This window comes from Hippoglossus hippoglossus, chromosome 6, assembly GCF_009819705.1.
Source record: "Hippoglossus hippoglossus isolate fHipHip1 chromosome 6, fHipHip1.pri, whole genome shotgun sequence".
Taxonomy (NCBI): Eukaryota; Metazoa; Chordata; class Actinopteri; order Pleuronectiformes; family Pleuronectidae; genus Hippoglossus; species Hippoglossus hippoglossus.
In genome coordinates, this window is record NC_047156.1 from 15,533,556 (window position 1) to 15,559,471 (window position 25,916).

General features: G+C 40.2%; 1 protein-coding gene across 1 annotated transcript; it reads right to left on the reverse strand.

Annotated features, from left to right (window-relative positions):
• Positions 1 to 2: 2 nt before the first annotated feature.
• LOC117763211 (mucin-5B-like) lies at positions 3 to 24,340 on the reverse strand. Its single transcript, XM_034588172.1, has 47 exons — positions 24,250 to 24,340; positions 24,015 to 24,053; positions 23,615 to 23,876; positions 23,408 to 23,522; positions 22,681 to 22,771; positions 22,512 to 22,594; positions 22,214 to 22,427; positions 21,993 to 22,118; positions 21,183 to 21,300; positions 20,957 to 21,095; positions 20,737 to 20,841; positions 20,579 to 20,651; positions 20,366 to 20,503; positions 20,087 to 20,251; positions 19,909 to 20,003; positions 19,639 to 19,765; positions 19,298 to 19,553; positions 18,284 to 18,333; positions 18,084 to 18,184; positions 17,835 to 17,986; positions 17,603 to 17,741; positions 17,423 to 17,530; positions 17,148 to 17,327; positions 16,832 to 17,071; positions 14,688 to 14,844; positions 14,414 to 14,542; positions 14,024 to 14,174; positions 12,775 to 12,818; positions 12,244 to 12,426; positions 12,105 to 12,142; positions 10,596 to 10,610; positions 9,939 to 10,253; positions 9,837 to 9,878; positions 9,138 to 9,494; positions 5,882 to 5,966; positions 5,105 to 5,334; positions 4,094 to 4,268; positions 3,739 to 3,983; positions 3,434 to 3,617; positions 3,129 to 3,321; positions 2,869 to 3,047; positions 2,716 to 2,785; positions 1,915 to 2,054; positions 1,795 to 1,826; positions 1,543 to 1,705; positions 317 to 440; positions 3 to 211 (listed from the first exon to the last, which is right to left on the reverse strand). The coding sequence occupies exons 1-47, from the start codon at positions 24,326 to 24,328 to the stop codon at positions 34 to 36; spliced, it is 6,624 nt and encodes a 2,207-aa protein (XP_034444063.1). The 5' UTR covers positions 24,329 to 24,340; the 3' UTR covers positions 3 to 33.
• Positions 24,341 to 25,916: the final 1,576 nt, after the last annotated feature.

Below are 25,916 nucleotides of genomic sequence, written 5' to 3' on the forward strand. Positions count from 1 at the left end.
GTGAGATTGGTTTCCAGTTTCAAACATTTTCCACTAGTCTGTGCTGTTTTTAGTACATTCAGCGACTTGACAGCCGCACTTGTCAACTGAAATGTAGGAGTGCTTCAGACTGCTTCCATCAGAGCAGCTCATCTCCACTTCCTTCTTGCTGGTGGCCATTTCTTTACAGCATGAGCATGCATGTGTCATACTGTTGAGCTCTGCAGAGTACCTGCAAATAAAGTGTCAGACAAGCTCAGTGTCAGTCAGCTGCTGTTCAATATTAACAAACACTTGTCCTGCCAATGAAATTCCTATCCTTTCTAATGAATCTCACATTGACGAGGAGGCTCCACAGGATCCTTCACAGGCTGTCATTTCCACCGGCACAACTGACGTGCAATTCTTTGACTTCAGGTAGGTGGAGGTCCTGTTCATTTGACAGCTGTGGCCAGGAGTGTCTGTGAATGACATGTGGATTGTTTTTTCATATCTTTAAATAAAAAGACACACAACTGCAGGTACATTATCATTCACGGATAAAATAATAATACAAAATAAATCAATCATGTAATATGTTGACAGGAATTTGATGGTTTACAACCATTACAAATGTATTCAGGTCAGTAACAACAGCATAATGAAGCTTAACGTACAACTTTTTGTATTTCCCATTCCTTCCCAATTCTCTTTCACTCTCCCCACCTCTTCTAATCAGCTGATTGTTGGGTCTTTACAGTCATCCAATAAGGGGGTCTGGACTAATAAAACTAATCATCATATCATCATGGTTTTGCCACATGCTACAAATAACAGAGGTAGAAAAAAGGGCCCATGCATCACCAGCGGCATTAAACTATCAAAGAACAGAATGTTTCAGTGACTAAACTGGTTCATTTTAGGGTTCAGCAGTTACAACCACATAAAATCTTACAGTGCATTGCTATATGTAGTCCCTGCCAGTCATTTCAGATACTGTACGTACAACCAAAATAGCTTGGAAATTATGTAGCAGAGGCAAATATATCGTTGTTCCTGTTCTTAGACTGGATCAGACCCCAAGAATGCTGGATTCTACTTCACCTATGGTACCAGGGCAGTGGTCCACATTATATATGTGGATCGTGGATCAGGGATCAGGGATTGTGATTGTGATTGTGATTGTGATTGTGATTGTGATTGTCGATCATAGTGGCAGCTAATCATGGATTATGATTACAACTATAGTTACAATTCAACTATACAATATGCCGCCTCACATATACTACCCATATAAGCAATACTGCTATAATTACAATTTCCATTGCTGCTCCCTTTATCTCTGTTGCTGTAAATATTGCTATTTTGTTGATGTGCTTCTGCTTCAAAATGTTTTTCTTCCTGCTAAAAGTTTTTTGGGGTCGTTTTTCCTCATTCTCTTTGAGAATCAAGGGAAGAAGATGTTGCACCTTTTTAAGCCCTATGAGGAAAAATTGTGATTTGTAAATATGGGATGTACAAATTAAATTGAATTGATGATTTGATTAATTATAGGTGGTGGGAGAGGAATCTTAAATCACTCACCACATGTCAGAATCTCACAGCAGTCCACTGTGCGGTTCACCAACACCGCACCTTTCTCAGTACAGGTCACTGGTTCTTGAGTGGGACAAGCTCGCGGCTCACACTGAACAATTTCCTCAGTGCACACACACTGATGACAGCCAACCTGCCAAGACTCACCAAGCTGGTCAAGAGACGGAACAGAATCATTTTTTAGATTTTTTAGAACTCGCTGTGAATTATGAAAATTGTTTGTGTGATGTGGCATTTTACGCGTTTAGGTTGGCCATCAGGTCCAGTACAACCTGGAACAATAAAAAAAAATTAATCTGTATCTTCAGTCACACACACACAAAGATTTCGATTTCTCTTCTCCATATAAAATGCTCTTACAGGCGTCGACACAGAAGTCCGATTTTGAACTGAACAGCGTTGTCCCCTCTGGACAAAAGCATCCCTCCATGAATCCATTAAATTCATTGTTGTGTGGAGGTGTTTCTCCTGGGCATTGTTCTATATACTTGTCATTGTACCTAAATGTGGAGATAATTGATGGTGAAAAATCACAAATGTACGTGTATGTATAAATCAGTGTAGACGTCAAGTATTGGTTTTTTAGTCATAGCCATAGTGGGGGTCTATGACATCAGTCGGTCCAGAACTTTGGTCCAGACAAAAGAATCTCAACATCTATTTGATTGATTGCCATAAAATTTTGTAACAATGTTCATGGTCCCCAGTGAGTGAATCCTAATGACTTTAGTGAGCCTGTGACATTTTGTCTCTAGCGCCACCATGAGGGTCACATTTGTGTTTTCAAGTGAAATGCCTAAACAATTATTTGATAGAAGACCACAACCTTTGGTACAGAAATTCATGCATCACTTTGATTTTCTGAAACATTTAGTTTTACATTTTGCAATTGTTCAATACTTGGTCCAATACTTGCAAAATACTTCCAATACTTCCAATACGTCCAATACTTGCATATCAAGTACATTACACTCCTATAGCTGTACTTTGTGCTCAGCACTAACATAATTATTACATGTTAGCTAGCGCACAATTTTTTGCTTAATATCAGCATGTCAGCATTGTCATTGAGAATGTTAGCATTCTTATGATTGTGGACAGATCTGGCAGCATGGCCATTGAGAGAATTTTCTTATTTGTGATATTGACCCGAGTGATTACCTTGCATTGCATGTTGGCACAACAGTTGGTCCACAAGGCTTGTAGATTTTATTTTCTGGACATGTAAACTCTACAATAAGAGAATGTAGATTCAAACAGGATCGAACAAGGTAATGTGGACATCTGAGAATTTGAACAGCATTTGCTTCCTACCACACTGTCCATTCGTAGCGTTCCTCCAGGCTACACAGACAGAAACATCGGCACACATCGTGGCATAAGTCTCCAGACTGGAACAACCCCAGGTGGAATTTGGCATGTGGCAAACATCGAATTTACAGGCCTCGTAATAGGAATGTGGTGAGACTAGTTTGTGGCATTTCTCAAACACCCTTAATGCACAAATCAAAAGAAAGCAGAGTGTTACTCTGGGTGACATTGCAGAATGACAAGTTAATTGAGTAAATTCTTACGTGCTGATCAAAATGTTGCAGATATCAGTATTGCAATCAACTGGTGGTTCTGCTGTTGTAGTAGTAGTAGGTGGCTCGCAATATTCCTTTGTCGTATCGTTTACACGCCAGTGATTTGCCATCTCAGGGCACGAGGCATGAATCGTGGCATTTGGTAATCTGCAGTCATTTGTCCTGTTATCGTCACAGGTACCTTATTGTGAAAGTAAATATTAACATGACAGATATTACATTGGCATTTTCTTAATTTGTAAAGCAATGTTTTCAATTCATTTATTCTAACAACAATCCAATAATTAACTTACCACATTGTCCCTCTGTGTTACCGTGGAACAGCGCAAATGGCAATTCAACGTTGAATGAAAGTCCTTTGAACATCACAAATGCTTCAATTGCTGGGATTCTCAAATGCAGCTCGATCCCTGTACTTGTAATTCTGAGGTCCTTATTAGAGTAGGTTGGGAAAACCCGCTTGTTGTTGATGATGACCTACACAATATCAACATTTGTAAGAGTCAGCATTAATAACATTTTCTACAGATCATCACTGTATATCATTATAATTATATAATTAGAAAAACTCTGATCATTTGATTGCTGTGATGATTACCTTGTTTACAGTCTTGGGAATCCTCTCCTGTGTGAGAATAATGTCATACTCTTTGTAATACACCCTCAGGGCTTTAGTGCAGGTCACAGTTCCAGAGGCGCCACAGTTTTCATTGTCAATAATAATCTTAAAACCGTATCTGGGAATGATCTCTTTGACCAGGACGTATGTGCAGTTTTTCTGGAAGCTGTAATATTGACCATCAAATGTCGTATAATGAGGATCTCCCCAGCCACTGCAGACACCTGCAAGTATAGAACAAAAAACACTGCTCGGAAAACTGCAGAGATTATATTTTGCTGATGTATTATAAGTTGCTGCTTGATTTTTCTTTTTAAATTTGATTTGCGCTTACATTTGCAGTCGTAGTGATAACAGCAACCCGTTTCATCATAGACCTTGATTGGCTCGATCTTATTTTCACAGACAGGCTTGGTCACTGAATCACATGTTACAGTACGGTCTGATTTTTTTGATCCATTATAACATGTTGTTGTGGTGCAGTTGTCTGTCTTCCACGTCTCTCCATGCTGTTAATGGAAAACCAATACTTTTACCAATCCACTTAAACAAAATAAAAATATCCCAGGAGCATTTTGTAAAATAAAATATAAATCTATAATTGATGCCATTGAGGGAATGAGGAAAGAATTTCACACAGAAATAATGCTTAGTTGAAATGCAGCATTTGTTTTGTTGTATGTTTATATGTTTAATGTCTCTCATTGTGTGATTTTGTATGTCGTGAGTCGTCATGGTGTACTGTATGTGAATGCGTTTTTTATGTTTTATGTACGTTAATTGTTTGACTGGATCTGTGGAAGAATATCCTCAGCTTTGGTTAAGGTAACTAAGACCTTAACAAATGAAATCAAACTTAAAAAAATAACAATTGGTTCTAATGAAGATATAAGGAGAAGAATAAGAAGCAACAGACGTGACAGAGATGACACATGAAGGAAAAAAAAACGAACATGAAAGGTCTTAGCAACGTGTTGGTCTCTGGATTCTGTTGGACGGGTGAACATCAAAATATGTGAAAGGTGAAAAGGTGAAAAGCCACCAAATAAATCCAATATATAGGTTTTCAATTAAATTGAGCTCTGGTGAATGTGTGGATCACAGCATATAATTGAATTTATTTTCATACTCATTGTCCGATGTGATGTTAGAACTGTTGTCCTGTAATATTGTTTTGTTTGAATATTTCATTGACTATTTGAAAAACCAATGAGCGTATGCAAAATATGTGTCATGAGCATCTTCACTTTATCCAAAGTAATCAAAGATCTTGTTTTCAGATTTTCATAGAGATTAATCTTCAGCAGTTTTGACTGATTTTGTGTTCAGAATATAATTCAAATACCTTTCTGGGTGGCTCCAGATATGAGCAGTCGTTGAAAGGCTTCACTGTGGATCCTGTAACTTTCGTTGAGCCAGTTTGTGTTGTAGTGCCAGAGCTTGACGTGGTGCTGGTCGGTGCTTGTGGAGTGGTGGAGTGACATGGTCTGGCAAGCTTCTCAACGTTGCATGTTAAATTGCAATATGCAGTGAAACACCAGCCTGCACCATCAGTTTTATTGTACATGAAGCTCCCTATAGGGACAAAGACAATGAAGCATGATGAATTGACAAATGACCCCCCCAAGGCCCAACGGTCGCCTTAAATTTAATCAAGCCGCATACAATTTCACACTCTAGATATTGGTTCCCTTAAGATCCAGATTCATGCATAAAGGAAAATTATGAAAATGTTGAAAAATACCTTGTTCGTCAAAATTATAATTAAACGCTTAATAAATATTACTCCAATAGCTGTTTTGTTTTTTACCACTACACCAGCAGAGGTGAGGTATTGACCAAACTTGCTATCTGTAGACGTATCCCTCCACTGTGCAAACAAATCGTTAAGAGTTCCTGTCATACAGAAAAGGATTGAAAGAAAATTCCTTGACCCAATTGAGCTAATTGTTTTAATTGGCATGCATGGTCTTGCCTGTATGCACATCAAATCCTTATAGTTCTGTCCAAGTGCAGAAACTCTGATAACAAGTGTTAATGCAGTTTTTGACCTCAAAGCATAAACACCTCAAAGTGCAGGTGTAATATGAACAACAATGGATAGCAATGGCTCATTGCTTACCTGGGGAGAAAATCTGATTCTGGTAGTTGCAGAAGCATGTTGTAGATCTGCTTGTGGTTGTGGGTTTCTCTGTGGTTGTGGATTTTTCTGTGGTAGTGGTTGTAGGGGTTGTGGTGGTTGTTGTTGAGATTGTGGTTGTTGTGGGTTTTTCCGTAGTTGTGGATATTTCTTTGGTAGTGGTAGTGGATTTTTCTGTGGTAGTGGTGGTGGGTTTTTCTGTGGTAGTGGTTGTAGGGGTAGTGGGTTTCTCTGTGGTTGTGGTTGTAGTGGTAGTGGGTTTTTCTGTGGTAGTGGTTGTAGGGGTTGTGGTGGTTGTTGTTGAGATTGTGGTTGTTGTGGGTTTTTCAGTAGTTGTGGATATTTCTTTGGTAGTGGGGGTGGGTTTTTCTGTGGTAGTGGTTGTGGTGGTTGTTGTTGAGGATGTGGTTGTTGTGGGTTTTTCAGTAGTTGTGGATATTTCTTTGGTAGTGGTAGTGGATTTTTCTGTGGTAGTGGTTGTAGTGGTAGTGGGTTTCTCTGTGGTTGTGGTTGTAGTGGGTTTTTCTGTGGTAGTGGTTGTAGGGGTTGTGGTGGTTGTTGTTGAGATTGTGGTTGTTGTGGGTTTTTCAGTAGTTGTGGATATTTCTTTGGTAGTGGTGGTGGGTTTTTCTGTGGTAGTGGATGTAGGGGTAGTGGGTTTCTCTGTGGTTGTGGTTGTAGTGGTAGTGGGTTTTTCTGTGGTAGTGGTTGTAGGGGTTGTGGTGGTTGTTGTTGAGATTGTGGTTGTTGTGGGTTTTTCAGTAGTTGTGGATATTTCTTTGGTAGTGGTAGTGGATTTTTCTGTGGTAGTGTTGGTGGGTTTTTCTGTGGTAGTGGTTGTAGGGGTAGTGGGTTTCTCTGTGGTTGTGGTTGTAGTGGTAGTGGGTTTTTCTGTGGTAGTGATTGTAGGGGTTGTGGTGGTTGTTGTTGAGATTGTGGTTGTTGTGGGTTTTTCAGTAGTTGTGGATATTTCTTTGGTAGTGGTGGTGGGTTTTTCTGTGGTAGTGGTTGTAGGGGTAGTGGGTTTTTCTGTGGTAGTGGTTGTAGGGGTTATGGTGGTTGTTGTTGAGATTGTGGTTGTTGTGGGTTTTTCAGTAGTTGTGGATATTTCTTTGGTAGTGGTAGTGGATTTTTCTGTGGTAGTGGTGGTGGGTTTTTCTGTGGTAGTGGTTGTAGGGGTAGTGGGTTTCTCTGTGGTTGTGGTTGTAGTGGTAGTGGGTTTTTCTGTGGTAGTGGTTGTAGGGGTTGTGGTGGTTGTTGTTGAGATTGTGGTTGTTGTGGGTTTTTCAGTAGTTGTGGATATTTCTTTGGTAGTGGTAGTGGATTTTTCTGTGGTAGTGTTGGTGGGTCTTTCTGTGGTAGTGGTTGTAGGGGTAGTGGGTTTCTCTGTGGTTGTGGTTGTAGTGGTAGTGGGTTTTTCTGTGGTAGTGGTTGTAGGGGTTGTGGTGGTAGTTGTTGAGATTGTGGTTGTTGTGGGTTTTTCAGTAGTTGTGGATATTTCTTTGGTAGTGGGGGTGGGTTTTTCTGTGGTAGTGGTTGTGGTGGTTGTTGTTGAGGATGTGGTTGTTGTGGGTTTTTCAGTAGTTGTGGATATTTCTTTGGTAGTGGTAGTGGATTTTTCTGTGGTAGTGGTTGTAGGGGTAGTGGGTTTCTCTGTGGTTGTGGTTGTAGTGGGTTTTTCTGCGGTAGTGGTTGTAGGGGTTGTGGTGGTTGTTGTTGAGATTGTGGTTGTTGTGGGTTTTTCAGTAGTTGTGGATATTTCTTTGGTAGTGGTGGTGGGTTGTTCTGTGGTAGTGGTTGTAGGGGTAGTGGGTTTCTCTGTGGTTGTGGTTGTAGTGGTAGTGGGTTTTTCTGTGGTAGTGGTTGTAGGGGTTGTGGTGGTTGTTGTTGAGATTGTGGTTGTTGTGGGTTTTTCAGTAGTTGTGGATATTTCTTTGGTAGTGGTAGTGGATTTTTCTGTGGTAGTGTTGGTGGGTTTTTCTGTGGTAGTGGTTGTAGGGGTAGTGGGTTTCTCTGTGGTTGTGGTTGTAGTGGTAGTGGGTTTTTCTGTGGTAGTGATTGTAGGGGTTGTGGTGGTTGTTGTTGAGATTGTGGTTGTTGTGGGTTTTTCAGTAGTTGTGGATATTTCTTTGGTAGTGGTAGTGGATTTTTCTGTGGTAGTGGTGGTGGGTTTTTCTGTGGTAGTGGTTGTAGGGGTAGTGGGCTTCTCTGTGGTTGTGGTTGTAGTGGTAGTGGGTTTTTCTGTGGTAGTGGTTGTAGGGGTTGTGGTGGTTGTTGTTGAGATTGTGGTTGTTGTGGGTTTTTCAGTAGTTGTGGATATTTCGTTGGTAGTGGGGGTGGGTTTTTCTGTGGTAGTGGTTGTAGTGGTAGTGGGTTTCTCTGTGGTTGTGGTTGTAGTGGTAGTGGGTTTCTCTGTGGTTGTGGTTGTAGTGGTTGTGGGTTTCTCTGTGGTTGTGGTTGTAGTGGTGGTGGGTTTCTCTGTGGTTGTGGTTGTAGTGGTGGTGGGTTTTTCTGTGGTAGTGGTTGTAGGGGTTGTGGTTGTTGTTGAGATTGCAACCTGGGGTTTTGTTAATTGTTGAGTTGTAACAATTTCGTTTGTGGCCACACTAATTGATGTGGTTGATTTTTCTCTGGCTGAAGTAGTGTTTGTTGATATTGTTGTGGTTGTGGGTTTCTCTGTGGTTGTAGTTGTAGTGGTGGTGGGTTTCTCAGTGGTTGTGGTTGTAGTGGTGGTGGGTTTCTCTGTGGTTGTGGTTGTAGTGGTGGTGGGTTTCTCTGTGGTTGTGGTTGTAGTGGTGGTGGGTTTTTCTGTGGTAGTGGTTGTAGGGGTTGTGGTGGTTGTTGTTGAGATTGTGGTTGTTGTGGGTTTTTCAGTAGTGGTGGATATTTCTTTGGTAGTGGTAGTGGATTTTTCTGTGGTAGTGGTGGTGGGTTTTTCTGTGGTAGTGGTTGTAGGGGTTGTGGGTTTCTCTGTGGTTGTGGTTGTAGTGGTAGTGGGTTTTTCTGTGGTAGTGATTGTAGGGGTTGTGGTGGTTGTTGTTGAGATTGTGGTTGTTGTGGGTTTTTCAGTAGTTGTGGATATTTCTTTGGTAGTGGTAGTGGATTTTTCTATGGTAGTGTTGGTGGGTTTTTCTGTGGTAGTGGTTGTAGGGGTAGTGGGTTTCTCTGTGGTTGTGGTTGTAGTGGTAGTGGGTTTTTCTGTGGTAGTGGTTGTAGGGGGTGTGGTGGTTGTTGTTGAGATTGTGGTTGTTGTTGTTGTTGTTACTTGGGTTGTAGAACTACAGTTGTTAGTACAACATTTGACTTGTATTTCATAGTCCAAACAACGAGGAGGTTGACCTTGGTCTTTGTGATGACAGATGAGTCCGTCTGTTGTGTTGCATGTTACTTTTTGATTTAGCTCATTCAGAGGTGTATATTTATATTCTTTTGCTCTACATTTTACCTCCATAGGTTCATGACAATCTTTTAGATCTGGATCAGTAACATTGTCTAAAGTTTCATAATCTCCACCATCTAGGGTGTTGTCAGGGTAATGATTGTTGATCCAACGAGACCAATTACAAACAAAGCAGACAGTGATGATGGTTGGGGTGGTTGTTGTTGAGATTGTGGTTGTTGTGGGTTTTTCAGTAGTGGTGGATATTTCTTTGGTAGTGGTAGTGGATTTTTCTGTGGTAGTGGTGGTGGGTTTTTCTGTGGTAGTGGTTGTAGGGGTTGTGGGTTTCTCTGTGGTTGTGGTTGTAGTGGTAGTGGGTTTTTCTGTGGTAGTGATTGTAGGGGTTGTGGTGGTTGTTGTTGAGATTGTGGTTGTTGTGGGTTTTTCAGTAGTTGTGGATATTTCTTTGGTAGTGGTAGTGGATTTTTCTATGGTAGTGTTGGTGGGTTTTTCTGTGGTAGTGGTTGTAGGGGTAGTGGGTTTCTCTGTGGTTGTGGTTGTAGTGGTAGTGGGTTTTTCTGTGGTAGTGGTTGTAGGGGGTGTGGTGGTTGTTGTTGAGATTGTGGTTGTTGTTGTTGTTGTTACTTGGGTTGTAGAACTACAGTTGTTAGTACAACATTTGACTTGTATTTCATAGTCCAAACAACGAGGAGGTGGACCTTGGTCTTTGTGATGACAGATGAGTCCGTCTGTTGTGTTGCATGTTACTTTTTGATTTAGCTCATTCAGAGGTGTATATTTATATTCTTTTGCTCTACATTTTACCTCCATAGGTTCATGACAATCTTTTAGATCTGGATCAGTAACATTGTCTAAAGTTTCATAATCTCCACCATCTAGGGTGTTGTCAGGGTAATGATTGTTGATCCAACGAGACCAATTACAAACAAAGCAGACAGTGATGATGGTTGGGGTGGTTGTTGTTGAGATTGTGGTTGTTGTGGGTTTTTCAGTAGTGGTGGATATTTCTTTGGTAGTGGTAGTGGATTTTTCTGTGGTAGTGGTGGTGGGTTTTTCTGTGGTAGTGGTTGTAGGGGTTGTGGGTTTCTCTGTGGTTGTGGTTGTAGTGGTAGTGGGTTTTTCTGTGGTAGTGATTGTAGGGGTTGTGGTGGTTGTTGTTGAGATTGTGGTTGTTGTGGGTTTTTCAGTAGTTGTGGATATTTCTTTGGTAGTGGTGGTGGGTTTTTCTGTGGTAGTGGTTGTGGGTTTTTCTGTGGTAGTGGTTGTAGGGGTAGTGGGTTTCTCTGTGGTTGTGGTTGTAGTGGTAGTGGGTTTTTCTGTGGTAGTGGTTGTAGGGGGTGTGGTGGTTGTTGTTGAGATTGTGGTTGTTGTTGTTGTTGTTACTTGGGTTGTAGAACTACAGTTGTTAGTACAACATTTGACTTGTATTTCATAGTCCAAACAACGAGGAGGTGGACCTTGGTCTTTGTGATGACAGATGAGTCCGTCTGTTGTGTTGCATGTTACTTTTTGATTTAGCTCATTCAGAGGTGTATATTTATATTCTTTTGCTCTACATTTTACCTCCATAGGTTCATGACAATCTTTTAGATCTGGATCAGTAACATTGTCTAAAGTTTCATAATCTCCACCATCTAGGGTGTTGTCAGGGTAATGATTGTTGATCCAACGAGACCAATTACAAACAAAGCAGACAGTGATGATGGTTGGGGTGGTTGTTGTTGAGATTGTGGTTGTTGTGGGTTTTTCAGTAGTGGTGGATATTTCTTTGGTAGTGGTAGTGGATTTTTCTGTGGTAGTGGTGGTGGGTTTTTCTGTGGTAGTGGTTGTAGGGGTTGTGGGTTTCTCTGTGGTTGTGGTTGTAGTGGTAGTGGGTTTTTCTGTGGTAGTGATTGTAGGGGTTGTGGTGGTTGTTGTTGAGATTGTGGTTGTTGTGGGTTTTTCAGTAGTTGTGGATATTTCTTTGGTAGTGGTAGTGGATTTTTCTATGGTAGTGTTGGTGGGTTTTTCTGTGGTAGTGGTTGTAGGGGTAGTGGGTTTCTCTGTGGTTGTGGTTGTAGTGGTAGTGGGTTTTTCTGTGGTAGTGGTTGTAGGGGGTGTGGTGGTTGTTGTTGAGATTGTGGTTGTTGTTGTTGTTGTTACTTGGGTTGTAGAACTACAGTTGTTAGTACAACATTTGACTTGTATTTCATAGTCCAAACAACGAGGAGGTGGACCTTGGTCTTTGTGATGACAGATGAGTCCGTCTGTTGTGTTGCATGTTACTTTTTGATTTAGCTCATTCAGAGGTGTATATTTATATTCTTTTGCTCTACATTTTACCTCCATAGGTTCATGACAATCTTTTAGATCTGGATCAGTAACATTGTCTAAAGTTTCATAATCTCCACCATCTAGGGTGTTGTCAGGGTAATGATTGTTGATCCAACGAGACCAATTACAAACAAAGCAGACAGTGATGATGGTTGGGGTGGTTGTTGTTGAGATTGTGGTTGTTGTGGGTTTTTCAGTAGTTGTGGATATTTCTTTGGTAGTGGGGGTGGGTTTTTCTGTGGTAGTGGTTGTAGTGGTTGTGGGGTTCTCGGTGGTTGTGGTTGTAGTGGTAGTGGGTTTCTCTGTGGTTGTGGTTGTAGTGGTAGTGGGTTTTTCTGTGGTAGTGGTTGTGGTGGTTGTTGTTGAGATTGTGGTTGTTGTGGGTTTTTCAGTAGTTGTGGATATTTCTTTGGTAGTGGTGGTGGGTTTTTCTGTGGTAGTGGTTGTAGTGGTTGTGGGGTTCATGGTGGTTGTGGTTGTAGTGGTGGTGGGTTTCTCTGTGGTTGTGGTTGTAGTGGTTGTGGGTTTTACTGTGATTAACAAGAAAGGAAAAGACAGAATTCTCTCAAAATACACAAAGTAGAAATCTCTCATGTGTCTGCTGTGCATTTTTACAGTCTGTTTTTCTTACCTGTTGTGGTAAAATTAAAAGTTGTTGTTGGTGTCTTGGTGGTTGTTGTGCAATATTCAAATATTCTAGTAATATTTCCATCTGTTCCACAGAAAGCAGTGATACAGTGTCCATCTCCATCTTCTGTGTCGTAGAACTTATCTCCAAACTTGTATTCTTTGCCTTTATATAAGCATGTGCAAGCTGAAAAAAGATAAGGTAATATTTAAATCTTTATTGTTTCCATTGATTTATACCGTTGTCCTTTCAATTAGTCAGTAGCTCGCTCATTGGCAACTGAGGTCATCATTAATAACTACAACCCTCATAAGTAATGTATTTCAACTTTATTTAATATAGCACCTTTCACAGAGCCAGTCACAAAGTGCTTCACAACAGTACAATTGTTAAAGTTAAACAATAAAAGAAACAGACAGAGCTTTTCCACATGTAAAAATGTATAATGATAATGTTAAGTTCATAATAATGTTAGTATTTCATAATATTAACATATCATTAACTTAACACTATCACATATTAATATCTACTCACCGTGGTCATCATAGCTGCACTTCCTCTTTGTTGAAGAACAATTACTGAAAGGTAAACGAAAGAAGACAAGTTAATCTGGAAAATGTTCATAACCTTTTTGTACGTATATTTATTGCCTTATGTTACAGCACCAACTGTGAAGAATGTGGACTTGTTTTTGCAGTTCCTGCCTTGTCTCCTAATCAAGACCACAAGACCCTGCACTACATAAGGTCTAGTCCCATCAACAAGACTCAGCCAAATCATAAATCACCCAGGGCTAGAAACCCTTTGGCTCTGTTAATCTGTTTTTTAGCCTGTACTATAAATCTATGCCTTTGCCATAACCTGCCACCCTCAGCCCCTTACCACTGGCATGAGTTTACGTCTTGACCTCTGCCTACCTCCCTGTCAGCACACTCACTCTTCTCAATAATAGAAGTAGCCATAGTTAGATGTTCTAACAGTTCCCCACCTCTTAATGCACACTCAAAAATCCACAGGACAACTCAGTAAAGTTATACTTCACACACTAACGATTATACATTTCCAGAGTTTTCAAAACAAAGTAACCACATCGACTAAAGAATATAAAAATACCAAATTAAAGTTGCACAGTTACAAGGAAGTAACATACTCCCAAATCAAACAAATGTATTATAGATGAGATTTTATACATTTAAAATGTATCCATATATACACTTTAAGCAGTTATTTGATTAGATAGTGTAAATATATCAACCTGTAAATACGGTAAATAGTACTACCAGCTTCTTCTAAACAAATGTAAGTTGTTTTTCATGGAAATTTAAATATATGGTTTGTAACTTCGGCCGCTAGGGGTCTCTCAATGAGCACAAAAGACTAAGTCTGATGACTCCTCCAAGCAGTGTGGAATCATGGGAATTGATAACTTCACCACTATTGCAGATGAAAATGTACCTCACGTGACTCAGGTGCAATCATGAATAATCATGATTCATTACAAGCATTGGAAGGAAAAAACAGCTGACTAGCTAATTGGCTAGAAATGTGTTTTTGAAGAATTGTTACATGTCATATTGTATGTTAATAATACAAACATCAAACAAACTGCATTCATTCTACACTAATACTCTATGCACTCCACAAACACTAATCTATCAGAACCTGGGGCTTTGAGAATGTGCTTTGTATCGAATTCCTTCTGTTTTAAGAGTTATCATAATAAATGTTTTAAACTTACTCATTATCTTAAACTAATGCATTACTAAGATCAAAAGCGTCCTACCAGCGTTGACAGTTTTCTTTTGTAGGCATGTCCTGCCCTTCTTCATAATGCTTCCCTTCATCATCGTAGCAGCCACATTCCTCCTGTGGCACACACTTCATGGTATTTTCCTCCAAATAAGGTCGTTCAAGTGGGCATTGTGGATAGCAGCCTCAGAAAGTAAAATGACATTGTAAATCGGGGGTGCTAGGAAAGAATTGATGGTGACAAGAAGTCTGAACTAAACAACTGAAAGTGAATGAAAGTATCCATATACATCAATAGGCACAAAATAATTGTTAAAAAATTGAAATGTTGGGGATTTAGTAGAAAAGAGCATGCATGATCGATCCGTTCTCTCTGAGTAATACACTTAAAAAACATAGTCTGTCACATTAATGCCATTTGTACCTTCTAATGCTGGAATGTGGTTGTAACATTTTCCTGAGGGGTTCCTGCATGTCTTCATACAAGGTTTTCCACATGGGCTGTAGTGCCACTCACACTCCCCATCAGCGTTGTAAAAATCACAGAACAGAGCTAATGAAACAGGAGAGAATATTTAATCTTGTAATCTGAGTTAACTAATACCAACTATGAAACCTTTATATTAAATTTACTTTATTTGTAACTTGTTACTCGTAAACGTATGCATTAGTTAAGTTAACACACATAAAACACTCACGGCAGATTGTGGGAGTTCTCCACTTCACGCAGGCTCCAGCCTTATTGCAGGCGGCTGCGTAGGCCGCCACAGCCGAGCAGAAACACTCACAGTCTCCTCCTGTGTTGCAGGCACATGTGTCTCTCACACAGGCATCATGGTAGTTTCTGGCATCCACCTTTAAAAAATGAATGAAGTTATTCTGCAAAAGTGTAACTTTACAATGACTTGGTTTGACATATTTCATGTGACGTACGTGAGTAGTGTTGGGACCTAGTATTTGGGAACTATAGTCCGGCCTACATGTTTAGCAAAACCCTGACCACGTGTTTCTTTGTTCTGGGGACAAAGGAGAGCCTCCAGAACTCAGTCTTCCTGGGTGCTTCAACTTCACACCTAGGTGTTAAAACTGCCCCTGGATACAACTTTCAACCACTATTGGTCACTCTGGGCCCCATCACCCATGAGGTCACCAGGCCAATATAAGCCCAGTTCCCTCTCTCTTCTTTCTCTCTACTCAATTCTCCTGGAGGAGAGGTGTAGCTCTCCAGCTCACCCTCTTTTCTACTCAATTCTCCTGGAGGAGAGGTGTAGCTCTCCAGCTCACCTAGCCAGGGAAACTTCCTCCCTACCCTAAGAACTTCAGCACAAGAGCTGCCTCGCACAGCAGAACCACAGCAACAGGAGCCACAAACCAGCAAGACCACTTCACTGGACTTCAAACAGCACATCAACCTTTTTCACCTTTTCATGGACGGTTAACACAACTGGGCTTAATAATTACACTAGGCTAAGCAGAGACTGTTCAATTCTATTCATGTGATGTTAATGCGTTTGATTTGTGTTCTTGTGATATTTGGTAATAAGTTATTTGAAAGTTAATGTTAGTTATGTTATGCTCTTCACAGTCTTTCTTTGCATGCAATTAACTACCTTCTCTAACCTGGCACCAACACACACACACACACACACACACACACACACACACACACACACACACACACACACACACACACACAAACTACCTATATGGTAATTTTGGTTATAGTTATTAATTTAATTATTAATCAGAGTTCCAAATTTGTAGTTACTACTTTCATGAGACGTAAGCGATAAATTGGCTATTTTTGCAACGAGACAACTTTAATCAATTAAAGATATTATTTAATCTAAATATTTTTTATATTTATATAAAATATTTTTTCTGATAAGCAAATTTATTGAATGCCCAAAGGCACACCATTTAATGGTGTCACACTTAAGGTATCATATGCACAACAGTAGTTATGCGTCTGCGCCAGGCAGTGGAGGCATTATGTTTTCTGGTTGTCCCAAGAAGTTTGATTCAAGGATAAACTGATTCAATTTTGATGGTCAAAGGTCAAGGTTGATATGACCTCACAAACAGGTGAACGCGATACTTCAGGAACACTCCGATGGAATCCTTTCACATTTTGCACAAATATTAACTTGGATTCAGGGATAACCCGATTAGGATTTGGTGGTTAATAGGCAAGGTTACTGTGACCTTGCAAAACAAGTGTTGTTAACGCAAAATCACAGGAGCACCTTGAGGGGATTTCTTCAAATTTAGTACAAATGTTCAACTCGACTCAAAGATGAACTAATTAGAATTTGGGCAGTTGAAGATCAAACGTCAAGGTCATGGTGACCTCATGTTCTTGTAAAGGTGATATATGAGGAGCACCAATAAGGAATTTCATTACATTTGGTAAAAACATTCACTTGGACTTAAGAATGACCTGACTGGGATCTGGATGAAAATGGTCAAGGTCACTGTGATCTCACATACACCTTGTGTATGCATTATCTTAGGAACGCTTTGAGAGAATCCTTTCAAATTTGACACAAATGTTAATTTAGACTCACAGATTAACTGATTAGATCTATGTGGTCAAAAGTCAGAGGTCAGGGTCACAGTGGCCTCACAAAACATGTTTCTGAACATTATATTTAGGGAGTTTCCCTAAATTTTGACCACTTGTCACTTAGACTCAAAGATGAATTGTTTAGATGTCAGAGCTACAATTTTTATAGGTAAAAGTCATGGTGAGCTCATATGAGTCTGAATAAAAATGCATTTACACTGAAACTGCACCGTTTGGCTGAGGCATACAACCACAGAGCGGTAATTCTAATCTTACCTTTTCACGGCAGACAGCAAATACTTCACTGTAGATAATGTTGCAGTGTTTTAATGCCCATGCCTTCCTGTGTGAGTACAGACTGCAGGGATTTGTTGATATATTTGCATTGGAGCAGGCAGGCGATACTTTCCAGCTGTTTCCAAACTCAAGGTCGTTGACCACAACTTCTTTGTTTCTGGTGGTGAAGTCGTTCTTGGTATTCCCATCGTAATTTCCACACAGGCCACAGACTCTGCCCTGGGATGGAATGAGATCGGGTAAATTTGTAAAATGGCAACTGTGTTAACATTTATCTGCACATCTGCTCACTCACCTTAAATGCTGAGCTGAGTTTGATCATCAACATTGTCTTCTTATTCCACATGAGAACAAGACCATTCTTCGCCTCAATGACAAGATATAGACCCATAGTGTTGATGTGATAGGGTATGTCCACCCCTGTGCTTTGGTTGACAACTTGGACATTTTCTTCTGTTAGAATAATTTCTTTGTTCTGAAAAAAAACCTCAAAACACTCTAATTTCCACAAAGTTGGAATCATTTTAATTACATATAATAGTGTTAGGTGTTGTGCAAAGAGTGATGTACCCCTAAGTAGAGCTTGATTTTAGTAGAGCAGATGCTTTCAGATGTTCCACATGGGATGCTCTCAGTCAGGACCCTGAAGGTGCCCGTCCTATCGTCCCCACAGTAATCCTGCCAGATACTGATATTAGTTTTTAAATCAAAATCAAAATCACAAACACTAAACAGAGGAACATACTTTACCTGAGTGAAGACATAACCACATTCCCCATTAAAAGAGAATCTCCTTTCATCAAACGTCATGTAATGCCCTTCTCCATACATGGAACAGGTCCCACCACATTCATGATGTGTGCAATTCCATGTTCTGCTTCTGCAAGTGCTATAAAATCAAAAAGATTTAATAATATCAACATGTTAATGAAAGACAGAACAACAGTGAACAGACACTTCACAGTGAGATGAGAGGGCTCACCAGGTATTGCAGTCTACAGTGACAGTCTGTCCAGAATTGTAGTACTGTCCGTTATAGGGACAGGGACAGTCCTCCTCCTCTACACAGGCTCCTTTACCGTCAGAAAGCAGACCAGCAGGACACACGCAGCCTGAGATACACTGTGTACTGACCTATAGCGTGTAACAGTATTTACCATTTGAATCCACTTCTTCATTGTACATGTATAGAATACTCAACAGCAGTCATGAACATGTGTCTTATTCTTACACAGTCTATGTCCAGAGTCTGGCAGCTTTTCTGGCACTCAGTTCCCTTTTCACCTGGCTTTGCATTGGAGCAGTTGAAGAAAACCATTGGATCGGTGCAAGCTGGTGACAGTGATAAAAGTGAATGCCTGGTGTTGTTCATATTTTGCTTTGCTGCAGAAGGAATATTACTTTATAATGAGATGACTTCTGGGTACATACATTTATTTTTTGGACTTCCTTTACACCTCAATTTTCCATCGTGGCAGGAGCTGAAAGAAAACACAGAAGAGAGGAGAAATGAATGTTGTTATAAATCCTTCCCTGCGATTTATTTGACCAAACACAATCCATTATGCAGAGGTGTTGCCAACTATAGACTGTATTATGGTGGCAATTTCTGTTGAATAAAGAACAAAGTCAGGAAGAAGGAACAACCGTTATTTATAGCTATTATATGGGTCACACATGATCTAACACTGAGTCATACACTGTCTATACTTTACGTACATAAAACAATATTTTGGTGGTGGCAAGCACCACAGGGGATCTTATCTTGTCCCGTCCTTGGACAAGCAGTAAAGTGCTGGCGCTTACACAAGTGTGTCATGCAAAGATTGTAAAGAATACTGTGTTAAATGAAAAGACCATTTGCTGTTTAAGATAAGGAATAAGAAAGAAATTGTTCATTTAAAGCTTATAAATTCGAATTCCTAATACATTTCCCCACTTTGAGCATTCGGTGCTTCCAAAAACAAAATCTCTAAGCTGAATTGAATTTGGCCTATAGTCAATTTAAAAGTCTCAATTCAACCAAACCCCATCTGCATGTTTTTTGACTGTTGGAGAAAACTGTCTGTGAGGCAACAGTGCTGATCACTGCACCAAGATGTGAGAGATATCAGCTTCCATCCCTGCAGTTCGCAGTGAAGATCCAAGCTGGTCTGTGACAACATGAAGGCCAGTCATTGGTAGGCTACTTGTTTTGTAACGCTGCAACTTACACTACAGTGAGAATGACTGCAAAATAAAAATAAAACACTGTTTCTGTTACACACAAGGTATAAATACTTTAACAGATTATAAAGACACTTAAGTTCACTCAGGAGATAGTGACCCTGTTATGCGTGGGTCACCCTCTGCAGCGGACCATTTTTCTTATTTCCTGCAAGAAAGCACCCGAAAATGTAAAGAAACGCTAGATTTAAATTTTTCTGCAAAATGTGAAATTCTCACCAAGTCTCTCCATTGACTGTAACAGTCTGCCTGGGCCTCACCACTGTGTCCCCCATATGACAGGAGCATTGTGAGGCCGACACACACTCCCTCTTCTCATTGAGGTACTTTCCTTCAGCACAGCCGCAGCCATCAAGAGGAGTAAACTCAACCTCACATGTTAAGTCTGACTGACTGAGAGAGCGACAGGTGCGGACGCAGCTTTTCATCTGGTAGGCATATACTAAAGTAGAGGGGCAGCTGCTTGTGTACTTATCTGTTGAAAGGAAATAGGTCACTTAAGCTCTGAGTACTATAAATATCACTTATTTAACATTTTGTATTGTTTGAGCTAAACTCACTGCATGCAGTGTCCCTCCATCCGTTCAGTAAGACACCTGCAGCAGCGCATGCTCGCACATAGGAGGACAGGGCAGCACACATGCATTCCTCACTGTTTTTACAGGCGCATGTATCGTAGATACAAGACTGCAGAGAGAGAAAGAGAGAGAGAGAGAGCAATGAGCTGCATGAATTGTTGAAACGTGTTGTTGTTTAAAAAGTGAAATAACACAAATGTATTAACACACACTAATGCATTAGATTGTGTACAAAGAGAAATGACTGCTTACATCTTCATAGATGTCTGGGTTTATGTCAGAATGGCATTTGGCAAAAATCCCTCCTTGCCGTGACAGCAGGGAACACCATTGTTTGGCATATCTCTCTACAAAAGCAAATAAACATGTGGATTGCGTGGAGAGTTTTGATGAATGATGTTTAAATATGAACATGTCTTTGGTGACATACCCTTGCCCATGCTATAGGTGCAGGGATCCGTGAATGTGGTTGTCACATCAGGGCAGCCTGATTTGGTCTTCCATGTGTTGGCGTATGTCTCAGCCGTTCCCTCGATCAGTCCGTTTGTGGTTCTGAAGTCGTCAGCTTGAATGTCATTGAAATCTCCGCAAAGACCTGGATAAAGGTAGTTTGTCTGAATACTAAATAAATTGCTCCCTGCAAAAGGTTGATATTTACCTCCGCCAAGGTGGTCATGTCTGTCAACAGTTCTCAAGAATTAAAACCTACCTCTAAGTTTTCCCTTGTTGGACACACTGGCTTTGATGTAGACCTGCATAACCGGCGTGAGCTGAATCTCAACATCGAGCCCGAAGGTGGTGTGGACCACAATAAAAAATGTTGATGGACTGAAGACTGTTACGTCGTCTGTGGAGGAATAAACATTTTCATTAAATAGACTATTTGACTCTGAGCATTTGAACACATGAACAAGTCACTCACCTGTGAAAAGAGGCAGGTGAGAGATCTGCTTGTTATATGAGACCTGTCCGTCGGCTTTAACTCTAATCTTCTGCTGTGTGGTAAAAAGGAATTGTTTAATCACCAAGAAACATATTTACGGTTAATAAGAGTGAACCATAATATAGGCTACTTTTTACCTTTTGTTTTGCCAGCATTATGGTGACTTCATTCAGGCACGTTGATTTATCCGATTTTTCACATCTGACCAGGTCACCGAGGACACTGAAAGTCCCATTAGTTTCCTACAGTCAAGAAAATAAAAATACATTTGATTACAACCTGCTCTCTAACTCTCATTTACCCCTGCTTTGATTATCTTTGTAAATGAATACATTTATTTGAGCTTTGATTCCTCACTTTGGAGAAAACGTAAGAGCATTCTCCATGGAATGTGTAAGTTTTGTCATCATAGGTGGAGATGTGAGAGCCTCCCAGTACGGAGCAGATACCGGGACAGTCATCGTCCTGACAGCTCCATTCACCCCGAGTACAGGTGCTGCCAACAGAGATATGGTTAAATCAATTGGGCAGACCAGCTTAAATACACATGTTGTGAATATAATGAAGATTAGGAAGTAATTACCATTCACCACATGGCCTTGAGTATGATTTCCCTGGACCGTAAGGCTTGCCGTTGTGCAAACAGGAGCACTGGTTAATGGCAATACACCCACTCTGTGTGATGTCATCAAAGATGGTCCCTTGAGAGAAACATGGTGACAGCGTTAGTTTTAGAGCAGTAAAACAATGTAAACTCTGCAAAAGTCATATGTGTGTAGGTATTAGAGTGAATATTGTTCAGCACTGCCAAGGAGGCAATTTTTTGATTGGTTTGTTTGACTGTTAGCAGCATTACACAAAAACTAACGGACAGATTACCATGAAACTTGGTGGAAGGATGCGGTATGGGTCAGGGAAGAACCCATTAAATCAAAATTTTGTGTGGATCTAGATGATCATGCATTTTTTTTTCATTTCTTGAACACTGCGGCATTGTTATCACCAATTTACAGGGAGTAATTCATGGATCTCGATGAAAAAAATCTGGCACATTCGGGGGACTCATATGAGAGTATGAAATGTTGTGTTATTTGTCACAGGGTGCTTTATGGCAACAAAAAAAAACATCAGTCACAAAGTCAATACATGGGTGTAAATGATTGCCAAATCTAATGATAGTCATTAAATTCATTTGTTTGTTTTCACTAGAAAAAGTTTTTCCGAAGAATAAGAAAATCTAACTTACAGTAACTTGTCAGTTGTTCATGAGGATGAATTACATATTCTTGAGGAGCTCAAGTCAAGTATTTCAAAGTCAAGATTTAATAATTTGAGAGAACTAAAAAAAAAGAGTTAACATAAATTGTGCCGTTTTTAAAATCAGGGAACTCACCAGGTGGACAGAAGCATCCATCGGTGCAGTGATCGTCACACACTTGGCTTCTCTGAAAGTCGCTGCAGGTGTCAGTGCAGGGACTACCACATTCTCTGTACTCCATGTTGAACGGACACGTTTTTGCTATTAAACACAAGAATTAGCGAATTTAGAATCCAGGGAGTTCGATAAATAACTTTAGTGAAACAGTTAAATCTTGAACATAAGCATTTCCTTACCACAGAGCTGAGCGGTCTTCCATTGCTGAGGTGTCCCACCTGCATGAGCGCACTGACGGGAGAACTCTGAGATGGTGGAACACAAACAGGAGCTGCTGTTGCTGTTACAGCTGCACAGGTCCTTCACACACGCTCTGATAAAGGAATTGGTGTCGACCAGGTTTTGACAGCCGAGGAAGGCAGGTCCTGACAGCAGGTTTTCACAGAGGTCCGTCTGTGTGTCACAGTATGTGATGTGTTTTAATTGTACCTAAATGTGGCATATAAAATCCTTTAAAGCAAATACATTTTCACATACCTGTTTTTCACAGGTCTGCGTAGCTGAAGAGGAGATTTCTTCACACTTCTCGAGTTCATTGACTTTCCAGTCCTCCCCGTAATCTTCATTAGAAGAAAAAAGATTTTTAACAAACGCAAGGATTATTTTTGTGCAATCTTGTTTCTAAACTCTATTACTTAGTATTTACCTGTTGCGCTGAAATTTTCATCAACCTGGACTCCATTGAAGTCACCACACAGGCCACATGTCTGTTTCCTGTATCTTGGTTCCAGCTCAATCTTTATACCAGGGGGAAATTTATAAATTGCAGTAATGAACAAGAAATCATTTAACTTCAACTAAATGTTTGCCCAATGAAGGTCTGATGAAGCTGCACTTGATTTTGTTCAACCACATTAGACGAGAATGGAAGGTTAGAACACCCACATTACACCTTGACTAATAGCATCTGGCCATTTGTTTGATGACGGAGTAAGTGGACCTTGAGTGGAGATTGACAAATTCTGTCTCCAAAAATGAATATTGCCTTTTAAAACTAAATATATAAGTTTCTGCTTCTGTCCATTCCCCTCGGGAGCCACTGGTTGTGGATGTCTCTCTTTAACATTTTAATTTAATGTGTTTTTTTATAACTCTGTTCTTTGCCAGTACTTTGAGTATTTGTGTTTTTTTATTCTCATGAGCCTGACGCAATGTGTCACAGTTGCTCCCTTTATACTCGGTTCTCTCAATGTATGTGCTAATCTGTAAAAAAACTGTGAAAATAATATGAGCCAGTGTCAGATGGGCTGGCTCAGGTAAACCAAGTGTTTCTCTATTGTATTGTATTGTATCGACCTGACTTGAGTCAGATATCAATCATGCATAAGTGCAATCAGGTCATATACCATGAAAGTGAATTTGAATGAACGTACCCAGAGGACGTCATCTTGATTCCACATGAGGACCAAACCCAGCTTTGCCTCGAGTTTGACATATGAAACGGTTCTTTCAATTGAAATGCCAGCATGAGTGAAAGGTATAGAGACACTAGAGGGGACGAAAACATCATCACAGTTAAACATCTCAGTAATCTGCACATCAGCTGTTGATGAAAACTCACATCATTAAAACAGACTCACGGTTCATTGTTGACTTTGATGGAAGTGTTGGCTAATTCCACCTCAACCCCGTCCAGTCTCATAGTGACCCTCTTAATGGAGACAACCCCATTCGTCACCTGTCGCTGGAGTTGAACATTGAAATCTTCATAGCTGCCTTTACACTGGGACGCAAGGATGTAGTTGCAGGTGAAAGGAAGCTGGAAGAAATCTCCATCGAAGGTTTTGAAGTGGTAGTTTCCCCATGTGCTGCAGACCCCGTCATCGTGGAAGGATTTCACCTCTAGTTTGTGAATAAAACAGAATTTAGTGACACTAAATTACTAATCATAAAAAGAGAAAACAGTATTTATTGTACTGCAGTTCAAATTATGAATATTCAAAATGTTTTGGTTTGTTATGTCATCTTAAAAACAATTACCTGGGATTACTGCCGTTTTAGCTTCTGTCCCATGCATGCCTGAAAAGAGAAGAAAGACATTTTACCATCATTGCAAATCATCATATTTTAGACAAAAGCTGACTGTATTTATTTTTGCATTATCTAGTATGCGCATGTAAATGAATCCAACAACACTTTGGGTTAATTTCCTCTCAGGATTTCAACTTCCTTGTTTTCATCTCTCTCTGTGTCCTATTGAATCTACAGATCATACCAGAGTTGGCTGCAGACAGTCCAAAGCAGACGGCGACCCATAGTGTCACCCATTCCAGTTGCTCCCTGGTTCCCCTCATGATGCGTGACTGGTCCTCGTCCTGAGAGGGAAGGTTGTGCCAATCGGTACGACCCTGTCATGTTATATACTTGTCTGTGTATTTGCAGTTTAGGAGGGGTAACAGGAACATTTGGAGTGTCAACCCATGCTGCTATTGTTTCCATTTGTCCGTGAAGACGCTGCTTATAACAACACTTCAGCTGCATCTGCCTCCTCTCAAGCGTCATATCTCTAGTTTGTTCCTTCTTATCTGTTAAGTAAACTCATAAGTCAGATGTTTAGTCACGCACGAGGAGGTGACTTATGATGCAGGCATATGAAATGTGTAATGACAGGTTTTTTGTGTATGTGCTTTGTAATTTCTTTCTTCCATCATTTCTTTGACCAGCACAACAAGCCAGAAGCAGTGGCCTTTATAAGACTCAGCTAAATGAAATGTAATGTAATGTAATAAAACTCACTAAGTGGTATACATGCTATGGACTGAGTATCACCTGCGTCTCAGATAATACGTGCCACTCTCAGCCACACGTCTGTTCACAATCCTCTGCTCTGGTTGTCTGCCTGTTCCATCGACCTGTTCTGCTCCTGTTAATGCCTGTGCACCACTCTGACACACCTCAGTGATCATTTCAGTTAGTTTGCGAAATGATAACAATTCCTGTTCCCAAGTGTAATTCCTGTTAATAATTCCTTGTCATCTTTCTTGTCATCTTTTCACCTGTGTGAGTTTGGGGCAGGACTGTTATACATGCGGAACAGTCCTGCTTCTAATCAAAACTCTCCAGGGGAATTTGTTGAATTGGACAGCCTTCCCTGAATCAATACTCACATGCTGCTACAAATACATTTTACTTCCTCCTTATACATTTGTCCACCTCTTGAGGTGATAATATTTGACATTGGAGGAGCTCACAACGCAGTAAATATTTGAGAACATGGAAAGTAACCTCAGATTCTAAGTTGTACAAAGCTAAAGGCAGCGGGTCGGTAAACTGGCTACATGGTCCCAACATTGATCCCAACTAAACTGCATTACTGGTTTAACCCAGAGCTCTGTAGTGCACCAACCATCAGAATATATGTGTCACTGCAAGTAGAAAAAGTAATGAATTCAAACACGGGTTAAATTTGACGTATGATGGTGTAAATGCTTTTTAGACAAGAGGTAATTATTTGCTCCAGCAGGTGAGTTGATATTTTACTTGTGTTATCACCTATGACAAAATGTAAAAACAGTAGTACTGCAAACATTATGGACTGTAGAACACACAAGTTATTACTATTTATAACTGCAGGTCAGTCTAATTTCTGTGTATGGTTCATTAGAAACTGTGGAAGATATTTTATTGATGTCACACTAACATCCACATCCACAAACCACAAAGCACTTATTCATGTTTTACCAACATTTACATCTGCATCATTACTAAACAGAAACACAGCCATGGCTGAAAGATGAACTGTTTCACCTATAGTTTAGTTAAAATATAATGCAACCTGCGGGGAAGTGATCACCTTTTTCTTACAGTACTTTATAAGTTTAAAGATATAAAGGACTGAGACAACCACTCCTAGAGATTAGGCCACACCTCTGGACTAGTCCA